The sequence below is a fragment of the Acanthisitta chloris genome, unplaced genomic scaffold (assembly GCF_000695815.1).
Source record: "Acanthisitta chloris isolate BGI_N310 unplaced genomic scaffold, ASM69581v1 scaffold40546, whole genome shotgun sequence".
Classification (NCBI taxonomy): domain Eukaryota; kingdom Metazoa; phylum Chordata; class Aves; order Passeriformes; family Acanthisittidae; genus Acanthisitta; species Acanthisitta chloris.
In genome coordinates this window covers 12,611-23,304 of record NW_008678363.1, presented here as the reverse complement: position 1 = coordinate 23,304, position 10,694 = coordinate 12,611, and the positions used below count along the sequence as shown (strand labels likewise).

At 48.0% G+C, this 10,694-nt stretch overlaps 1 protein-coding gene across 1 annotated transcript in view; it reads left to right on the top strand.

Moving 5' to 3' along the window:
• Positions 1 to 1,048: 1,048 nt before the first annotated feature.
• SLX4 (SLX4 structure-specific endonuclease subunit) overlaps positions 1,049 to 10,694 on the top strand; it is a gene marked incomplete at its 5' end in the record, with an annotated part of 20,349 nt that continues 10,703 nt past the window's right edge. The window contains 10 exon segments of the mRNA XM_009076823.1: positions 1,049 to 1,080; positions 1,082 to 1,120; positions 1,278 to 1,588; positions 2,409 to 2,663; positions 3,496 to 3,670; positions 4,544 to 4,759; positions 5,518 to 5,732; positions 6,804 to 7,117; positions 7,560 to 7,842; positions 9,136 to 9,224. Of these exon segments, the coding sequence (XP_009075071.1) occupies positions 1,049 to 1,080; positions 1,082 to 1,120; positions 1,278 to 1,588; positions 2,409 to 2,663; positions 3,496 to 3,670; positions 4,544 to 4,759; positions 5,518 to 5,732; positions 6,804 to 7,117; positions 7,560 to 7,842; positions 9,136 to 9,224 (1,929 nt within the window).

The following is a 10,694-nucleotide window of genomic DNA, read 5'->3' as shown; positions in this document are numbered from 1 at the left end:
AAACTGAACCACAGCTGCTGCCATTCCAAGTGAAACACTCTGGTTTAGGCTTGAAAGAAGTAGGTTTTGGGAGCAATATAAAACCTCTGGTAAAGCAGCCAGAGCTGTAGTGAACTCAGGACTAGGAAGAGAGGACAATCAAAATGTCTAAGAATAGAGCTTTAGTTTTACTGTTGCTTGGGAGCTGATGGTATTTCCATCTGGACATTGTACCCAGTGCTGTTCCAAGTCATCCCTGCCAAGTGCTGCTGCTCTTACTGTGGCTGAAAAGATTAAGAAGCTCTTTGGTTTAGTCTGTTTACATCATATATGTGACAATAGCTAGTGAAACATGGTCAGTGCCACAGTTTATTGAGGACTTGGGCAGAATTCAGTATGAGCAGGAGAGCTAACCCTACAGTGAGCAGCTGTGGAGGGAAGAGGAGGGAAAGGGTGAACATGTTTGATGTAAGTGTTCGCTGCCTTGTCCCAGCAACTCCATTTATTTACTTCTCGAAGTGAGATTGGGCTCTCCTCTCTAGATCTGCAGTGTCTCAAAGCAGAGTTTTACACTCCAGAGTAGCTGCTTGAGCTGAAGGACAGTTTTTTCCCCTCCCCTGCTGTATTCACTGGTCTTGTGTCATAAAAATGCATGTAGGAATGTGTATTAAAAAAGGACAGTCTCAAATCCTGAGCTCTAGGACAAAAGCCTACCCTGTATCAGGTATCTGTTTGAAAAGCTTTCCTTTTCTTCCCCAGTGTAGCTTGGGCATGTCTATAAAACAGGTAAAAGGACAGTGTTTGGGGTCAGCACAGGGGCAGTGTACAGGCTGTCCCACACTGCCTCTGCACACACCAACCTGCATAACCACCTGTTTCTGCTTCTTTGTTTAAGGGTTTTGGTAAGTGTCTTTTTTACGTCCTGTAGCCTGTCAGGACGATCCTACATGTGCTCTGCACAACCTGAGGTGCTTCACTTACAGTCCAGAGTCCTCTGAAGAACTGACTTGTGAAATCAGGTGGGATCCTTGGAGAGAGAACATGCTCTACTGGGTGACTGGGAATTAAGTATGGAAGAAGGAACTGTCACAAGTGCCCACTTTCTGACCTCCTTGGAGTCTGGAGAATGGACATCTCTGAGGTGCTGGAAGGGCTGATGCAAACCTGAACTGATTCTGGTATATCTCCCCTGTCCTCCACTCCTCAGTGTTGTTAGGCCACAGTGTGCCTGGAGTCTTCAGGCCAATGGATGAACAGGACAATGATTTTAAAGAATTGTGGGCAAATATTTTGAGTAGGGCAAAGAAGAAGGCTGGGGATGCTGAGGCAGCAAAGAGGGCTCAGAACAGGTCAAAGAACACCACAGCAAGAAGCAAATTAAGAAGAGGCAAAGCTGCTCCTAAGAGCCAAACCCATCTCTTACCAGCAGTGAAGGACATAAACTTGCCTCGAGATTCAGGTCCAAAGGAACAAACATTGGTGCACAAAGAGGATGGTGATGCTGCAGCCTGTAGTGGTGAAACTGCAGAAGGGGATGGAAGGAGAAGCCCTTTGCCTGCCAGCCAGCTGAGCACAGCAGCCACTGAGTGTAGCCAGATGTCTCCAACAGGTGAGTGAACCAAAATCCTTCAAACAGAGAATGGGCCGGGGCTGAGAAGACTCTGTAGTTCAGTGGAGCTCTTGAGAAGTCCATTTCTGGAGCACAGATGGAAGCAGTTTCCACCTTCACCCACCTACTTAGGGGTTTAACCTGTGAGTGTGGTCTGTGCTGCAGGCAGGCAGGTGTCCCTCAGTAAGGTGAAGCCTTGGTGCAAAGTGATGTGCTGGGGGGTCATTATTCACTGTTTTTTGCAGTATCAGAACTGAGAAAACCACCCTCAAATCATCTAAGCAAGCTTAGAATATATTGAGGTGCCTTTTCACTCTTGTGCATTGTTGTATGGTGAAATACATTGGTGCTGGGTGCTTTTAAGGGAAAAAACATGAACGAGCTAAGAAGGGCATTGGATTAATTCATAAAGGATTGGTCCTTCAGTGATTATGATCTGAATGACCAGAGTGCAGTCACCAGTGCAGGAAGTCCTTGCACTGATAAGTTAGGGCAGCCAGGAGCAGGACACTGTGGTGGCAATGCTGGGGAGAGCAGGGCTATGGGGTGCCTTCCTTGTTCTTACCAGTGAACTTCAGGCAAGGCCTTCCCTGATATTGCTTCCTCTAAAAGGGCTATAGAGATGTCTAAACAGCATCTTCTGCAGCACAGAAGCCTGATGCTGTTACTGTGGTTACTGAGTGTAAAGTCATGTCATAACTAAACACATCCTTCCCTTCTCCTCTAAGCTGGTGCAGAGCTTGGTCTGGGGAAGCTGCCCAGCAGCTCTCAGCATGGGTCTAAAACTGACTGGGAAAATTGGTGTTTTGTCTCCCTCCAGTAAATACTGCAAGTGACTGTTCCCAGACCACACTGCCCTTGCTGCCTGCTGCACAGCCAGGGCCCTGCTCCTCACCCCCTCCAGGCTCAGCAGGGCCGAGGCTGCGCGTGGCCGAGCTGGTGTTGGAGAGGATGCAGCAGTTCAAGAGAGTGGCACCCGAGCAGCTGAGGCTCTGCACCCCTGGGAGTGTGCCACAGGCTGCAGCCAGCAGGGATCTCCCTCCTGGGAGCCAGGAGCACAACTCTCCAGAGAATGGTATGTTTCTCCTGCGAGCTCTTGCAGAATGAGTGGTGGTGAGAATGGTGGTGGCGTGAGGAGCAGTCCTGGGCTTTGTTCCCAGTTGGCCTGGTGTGCTGCACGGAATAAATCACTCCAGATCCCTGAAAAAGCTTCCTTTCTCTGTTGTTAAAGGACTGTCTGTACTCTTCTCCCAGCTCTTCTCTGAGGCTGCATTAACCTCATGTGGATTCTGGAGAGATCATTTTCTTCTTGGAAACAGGATCACAGGATCAGTGAATTTGGTCATCATTTGGTCATCCCTCCCTGGGGACAGTGTTAGTAGCTGTTAGGGAAATATGGCTCCCTGGTAAGCCTCCATCTTTGGTAGATCTCCAGGCACCTGCCAGATGATGTGTTCTCTGCAGATATAAATTGAATTCACAGCAATTTTGCTCTGGTTGAGTTCATTATAGAGGAATATTTATTGACAATGTTGATTCTGTGTGGACATGAAAGTCTGGTGTGTTACACATTTGATCTACTGTCATCAAATTGATCTATCACCTGTGATTTGGTCTATCAGATCCCATGTTCTCCCCAGAAACTGTAGCCAAAACTGACCCTTCATTGGCTCTGACGTGTGCTGCACTGTGAGCAAAGGGCCTCCTGCTCCCAGACTAGTGCAGTCCTGGAGCATTCCAGGGGTGCAGATTGCACTTTCCCTGTGAGAGATCAGGTGTGAAGATGCAAGAGAAGGATTTCAGTTAATTTTTGTGTGTCTAGTTTAACAAACTAATAATGACAAAGTAACAGCTCCATTCAGGATTCTTAGCTTCCTCTCTTAGCTCACCTCTCCTTTCTTTGCCAGATGTCTTCCATCTCCCATCTGTTGAACATGATGGTGCTCTGGCCTTGGCTCTGCAGCAGGAAAGCAAAGAGGAAGCCCTGGCAAGCCTGGAGGATGCAGGTTTGTTCTTTTGTCAGATCTGCCAGAAGGATCTCTCGGCCATGAACACAACGCGACGAGAGCAGCATGTCAACAGGTGAGACTCCAGCAGGATCTGTCCTTTCTGCATCCACAGGCTGCTGGCTCAACTCAGCCAGGAAAAAGCATGGGAGCAGGGATTCTGCAGAGTGACCTTGACCTTTGTGGTTTGAATTAACAACTCGTTTGGATCTGAAAGCAGAGGCTGATGATGCCCTGCAGGGCTGTGGGTGGCCAGGCCGATGCTCTTTCAGCAGCAGTGTGGCAGAGGAGCTGCCAGGGTAAAGGAACTTGGGGAGCTTAAAGGTCTTTTCCATGAGGGGAATCATTTATGATTCTGTTAGTAATGTTTACTGGTATTGTTGTCTACCAGAAGTTATTAGAAATTCATCGTGCGGCACTCTTTGAGTGTGGTGTTAATCCAACTGCTCCCCTTTCTGCAAACGGGTTTATAGGTTAGCTGGAATGCTAGAAGGAGTGCAGAAAGAGGAATTAGGTGATGGACACACAATGAAGTGGCTTGGCTAGAGAGGTTGTGGACTTCCCACCCCGGGAATGTTTAAGACCAGGTTGCACAGGCCTTGGAGCAACCTGGGCTAGTGGAAGGTGTCCTGCTCATGGCAGGGAGTGGAACGAGATGAGCTTCAAGGTCTTTCCAACCCAAACCAGTTTGGGATTCTGTGATTCTAAGGTTATTACCTGCACTTGCCTTTGGGCAATATGTTTATAATATGCCTCTGAGGCTGTAATCTTCCTGTGGCTGTTACGTGTCCTGTTCATCACAGTGGTGAGCACATAGTTCTTGTTTCTTTAGAGGATGTTCCTGGCTGTTACAGGTATCAGAGATGATTGTGCTTCCTTTAATATAACTTAAGTCTTAGCATGGACACTTTTAAAGTCGCCATAGGTAAGCTTTGCCATGGTCTCACAGGTGTCTGGATGAGATGGAAGAGGCACAGATGTCATCCTCCAGCAAACCAGTGGTCCCCGAATGTCCCATCTGTGGGAAGCAGTTCCAAACCCCACAGAGCAGAGTCAGTCACCTGAAACGCTGTGCTGTGGAGATGGAGGTTCCTCCCAACCTACTTCTGCAGGCAGTGCAGTTGCAGGTGTCCACGCTTGGTGATGCACCTCTTCAGTGTCCCAGGTAAGCTGGTAGAAATAAAAGGTGCTGGTTGATTCCTTTGGCCTGAGAGACATTGAACTGGAGCTGAATGGTACAATCAGTGCTGACTGACATGCTGGGCAAGGCCCATGTCCAAACAGGTTAAGTAGAGCTATGACTCAGTACCAGGTGAGGAGGATCAGAGAATCATAGAATCTCCTGAGCTGGAAGGGACCCACAAGGATCACCCAGTCCAACTTTTGCACAGGACACCCCAACAATCCCACCATGTGCCTGAGAGCATTGTCCAAACACTCCCTGAGCTCTGTCACGCTTGGGGCCATGACCACTGTTCTTGGGAGCTATTCCAGTGCCCAACCACCCTCTGGGGAAGAGCAGAGGTGATGTTTTGGAATGTGCTCTGTGCAGAGCTGTGTCTGAGTTGAGCAGAAACTCAAAATCATTTTCTGGTGATCTTGTGTTTGTCCTGCTTCAACTTGGTTTTTCCCCTTTGCAAACAAAAGATCATTCAAGGTAGAGAGAGCAGATGCTTCCATCAGTGCTGTGGCCCTGTGCTTGCCTTTCTAAAACAGGACTTTGTCTAAATTACTCTTAAGTTCCATGAATGATAAGAAATCCTTTGCTTTCTGCTAGGAAAGAAAGTACTGAATGGTTTCTCATTATGCTTGGTATGGGAATCTCTCTGAGCAAGCAGAGCAGCTGCTCTGGAGTGCTCAGTGTTTCCTGTCTCTGATCCAGTCACATTAACTGGGGCTTCCTGCTGCATTCTTGGGTTTCAGCACTCAGCCCAGCAGGGCGAAGCGAAAAGGCTCCTCCAACGAGGACTCGAGGAAAACACAGAAGAGGGCCAAAATGGAGCCTAAGGATGAAGATTTGCAGGTTGCCATGGCAATGTCACGCTCGCTGTTGGAGCAAGAAAAGCAGGAACAAGCAAAATCACTTGCAAATGTGAAACCAGTGGCTGCTTTCCCAATCAAATGGAAGCCAGGCTCAGGTACGTGTTACAGCGGGTTAGTGTCAGAGGCTGTGTTACTGCAGGAGTGATGTAGCACAGCCTGCTCTGCACTGAGCCTTCCTCTGGGGCTCAGGAGGGCTGACAGCCCTGTTTCTGTTTTATTTAAGCTGTCAGAGCTTCGACAATCTGCAGTGCCCATACATAGTCAAGAAAGGCTACAGCATGTCCACGAGTTTCAGTGAAATCCCTTAGGAATCTCAGGCTTTTTTTTTCACTGATTGTCTGTTTTGAATCTGTAACATATTCGTAAAATAAGCTGTTGATTTTGTAAACTGTGGAAGTGAGGAGAAATAACATGAAAACATGATTGTTACTTCTGCAGTAGGTTTTTTCCTATTCAGCCTGCTGCAGCCTGCATTAATGCAGCTTTTTGAGCCATCTCTTCTCTCTGTGTCCTTTCTGCAGTGAGCATGTGTGTGCACCACATGCTGCTGAGCATGTGCCTCACTCTGTCAGCGTGCAGAAGGGTTTAGAGAGGCAAACAACTGCCAGGGGAGAGTGTTGAGAGCTGTATGGAGGGGAGACTTCACTCCTCATGACCCTACTCAGGTCTCCTCCTGCCAATAAGCACTCCCAGTTGGATTTGGGTTGGGCATTAGTAAGGCAAAAGTACTAAGACAGTGGATTTCCAAGTGAAAGCTGCCCAGTGTTTGTGTGAGCTGTGGTTTGATATCATCCATGACCAGACCACAGGAAGGAGTCCTTTGTGGGTTTGTGGGTAGTTTTCTCTCCCCTTTCTGAGCAGGCACTGTTCTGTGGATCTGGAGGTAGACTGCATGGCTGTCAGTGGCTTCCATAATGATCAGATTTCATAGAGATGTGACAGCCCTCAACAGGGAGCAGAGCAGGGTGAGGAGGAGTCAGTCCTCTCCAGAGTTCATGAGGGTGATGTGAGGCTTCAGACCCGCAGAAGTCTCGAGTAGTGTTCAGCTTGTAGCTGCCTTTTGGTCATCACTGCCTACAGCACAGAAGGAGCTGTTGTGCTGATCTCCCCTGCCTTGTGTGCTCAGCTGTTGTTGATTTGGGTTCCTCTTCCTGTTCTGTCCAAAGAGAAGAAGCGGCGCAGGAGAGGCCCCACGGCCCCTCCACCACTGCTGCTGCAGGACCCGGAGAAGGTGCGCAAAAGGATCCAGGAGAGAGTAGCCATGCTGCTTGCAGAAGAGGTGGAATTCCCTCCCACCCCTCAGCTTCCCACTAGTAGGATTTTGGAGGATGAATCTGGGAAAGCCACCTGGCTCCTGCCATTGTCCAAAGCCAAAGAAAGTTTTCTGTGGAAGATCAGTGCTCTGACAGAACCCTATGACACCGAGACATTCTACACTGCAGCACTGACCCCTCCAATTGTGCCTTGGAAGCCTGTGCAGGTGAGATGTTGTCCTTGCTCTGATACGTGTGTACCTTGGAGGTGAGATGTTGTCCTTGCTCTGATACATGTATACCTTGATTCACTTGCCCTGTATCTTTTCTGTTGCCTCATTTGGAATGCAAAGGAGTGACCCACTGCCCCTGCACACTCACTGCTTGTGCCCTGCTCTCCCCTGGTCTTACACAGGCAAGTTTTGTGATCTTCATTTCTATATTTTCTGTTGTAGTTTTCTTTTTTTTTCATTTCAGAACTGTCTTATCTCTAGAGGGTCCTTCATAAACCAGGGCTGTTCCTTAGGGAGCCCTGTACCTGGGGAATGCTCTGGGATCCTCCACTGCATCTTTTAAAAGTATGGACTAGAGATTGTAGTCTAAGCTTTGCAAATGCATAAAATGAGACCTGATTTATTAGTGTCATTTTTTTCCTCCTCTTCTGATCAGAGTGATAAGCCAGAGAACCCTCTGCCATCGGTGGGATCTGACCAGCCAGCAGCATCCCAGCAAATTCAGCCTGACCTCAGCTCTCAGGAGCACACTGGCACAGAAGTTGGAGGCCAAACTTGTACTGAATCCAAGTCAGGCCCCGAAAGAGATGGGCAGTTTTTATCCCCCAGCCAGAAGGATGTTCAGACCCTGCAGGACCTGGTTGAGTTGGCCAAGGAAGGACTTACTCTTACTCAGTGGTACATTGATACTGGCCATGCTCAGGCAGCAGAGCAACCTGGTGAGTTCTGGCAGCTTTGTGAGCACTGTCCCTAGTGCCTTCAGCCACACCAAGCCAGATTTATGCTGTGCTAAGTTAGGGAACCATGACAGCACCCACAAGTTGTTGGTGTTGGTCCAAGAGGTGATACTGGGACACATTTTCCTGCAATAAGCTTTAGACACAATCAGCCTGCCATTTCTGAAATGATTCATAAATCCCAGTGTTTAAGAGCTCTCCTGGACAGCAGATACTAAATTTTATTTTAACATTCCATGAAAGATACCAAACTATTTTCTGCCAGGAGGGACTGGACATGTTCAGGAGGGAGTCTGGATGTGTTCGACAGCTGGGACAAAATCCTCATCCCTGCGTATCTTGGGCCTGCAGGGGAGTTGGAGAGGGACTTTTCACAAGGATGTGCAGTGACAGCACAATGGGGAATGGCTTCCCATTGCCAGAGGGCAGGGCTAGATGGGATACTGGGAAGGAATTCTTCCCTGTGAGGGTGGTGAGGCACTGGCACAGGTTGCCCAGAGAAGCTGTGGCTGCTCCATCCCTGGAAGTGTTCCAGGCCAGGTTGGATGGGTTTGGGAGAAACCTGATCTAGTGGAAGGTGTCCCTGCCTATGGCATGGGGTGGAATGAGATGAGCTTTAAGGTCCCTTCCACCCCAAACCATTCTGTGATTCCATGATTCTCTCTGGACAGCCTTTCTGTTGTGTGCACTGTCTTTTCAGGTCTTGAGACAGTTGGATGAGAGATGCACAGGAGGGATGAGTTAATGTTGGACATCAATCACACCATCCTCAAGTTTATCTGTACCTATACAGGGTTGAAAAAATACAACACCTGCAAGTCCTCTATGGACAGCTCTCTAAATGTCCCCAGTCACAGTTGCATGTGGAGCACAACTGCACATTTCAAGGTCAATGCTATGCCTTAAAGTGGTCTGGCTGTTCAGCAGAGTGTGCTGTGTCTCCTGTTCACCTGTGAGAGATGACCTGGTTCCTAGGCTCACCTGTCTGCATTGGCACTTGGGTGTAATGTTCCTCATTTTCCCTGCTAAACTGCAGCAAATGACCCTTGGGCCTATAATGTATATAACTAACAGCTGAATGGTGCTAAGGTCTCCACAGCTTGTCCCAGCCCAGAGCCAGACCCTCCAAAAGGGCATGAGGGACAGGCTGAGCCTTCAACCCAGCCAGGCTGATGATAGCAGCTGTCACAGCAAGGATCCTGTTAGGGGTTCTTAGGTCACTCTGGCTCACAAAGAAGCTGTGTGTGATTTGTGATGTGCATTTTCTTCCCTGAGGAGAAGAACTGACTCCCAGTGATCCTCCACATAGTGGCTTTGTGCCCCCATCCAAAGAGAAGAGCCTCCTCAGGAGCATCAATAAAAGAGTAAGGACAAGCCTTTTTTTCCCACTCTTTATATATTTGTTTATCACTTTGAAAAAGAACCTGTTGCATTTGTGCAATTCATAGAAGTGTGGAATATCATGTTTCCCATTCCTTCCAGTAGAAACAAAGCAGTGCTAACATTCACAGTGACTGAGGACTCATGGGCACAGGTGAGATCAGCACACCTGAAGGTGTTTCACTCATGCCCATTGAGGGTTTCCCAGTGTTTGTCCTGCCTGATGAGATGTGGTTTAGAACAACAGGTAAGAGGCCAAGCTGTGCAGGTTGAAGTGTTATGTTGTGGCACTGAGAGTGTTTGAGGGTAGGAACCAGAGCTGCAGCAGCACCACGTTGGGCAGGATTCTGCTTTAACCCCCAGGCTATCCAAGAGAAAACTGGCTGTAGCCAGGAGGGACAGAGCTGCTGGTGCTCCCTCCAGGCTCACACACCCCCAGCTGCCTCAGGTGGTTCCAAATGGAGCTGTTGGTCCTCTCCAGACAGCAGAAGAGAGAATTCCTGCACTTTTAAAGGTTTTAGTACAGAAAATCTTCAGTTGTGGGAGGACAGAGGATCTAATTTGAAAGTCAGTGTGCTCTCTATGGTGACAAGGGGAGGAACACAGGTTAGCAAGTCATCAAACCTGTGGTGTTCTGTAGATCACATCTTGCCCCAGATGCATCAGTGGCTGTGTAATCCTCCATGAATGTATAATCAGTTTTGTTCAATTGAAGTGTATATAAAAATAAAATCATTCATTTCCTTACCAAGGTCATCCACTTTATCTGGTGAATCTTACTGTCTTGGGTTTGATAAGAAATAATCATGCCATGAAAGCTGGTATCTTTTGGTACTAGATAAACTTTGATGCCCTGTGAACATATTTTCATATTGTGCTTATAGGATTAAGATGCTTCTAAAAGGAGACAATTCCTTGTGCTGGGAATCAGTATTGAACTTGAGCATCCCAGCTACTTGGGACAGGAACTCCAGATATTCTTGGGGGTACTAAAAAACATAATCCTTAGCAGGAAAAAAAGGCTTTTGAGTCTATTAAACCAGAGGCCTTTAGGAGTACAGAAACTGTTCTGACACTGTTGTTGAAACTCAGTTGCTCCCAGCAAAACCAGTATGGCCATTTCTCAGATTTAGTTTGATTCCATGACAGTTTTCCTGAGCAAATGAAGTGTTGCTGAAGAGATGGATTGCCAGTGGGAGAGATTTATGCTTTATATGAGCACAGCTCACAGTATAACCATGCAGAGCAAATGCATCCATTGCACTGGTAACACATCCCCCCAAGCTGAAGACCCTTGTCACATTGGTGGAGCTCAGTCCCTCAGCAGGAGAGATTGTTCTGGGGTGTTGTCCAACAGCAGCACATACTCACTTGGAGCTGTCTTTGGGCCAGTCTCTTTGCCTTGCACAGAGAATGGAGCAGCCAAGAGGTTTCTGGGCTTGTTTAATTTCCCC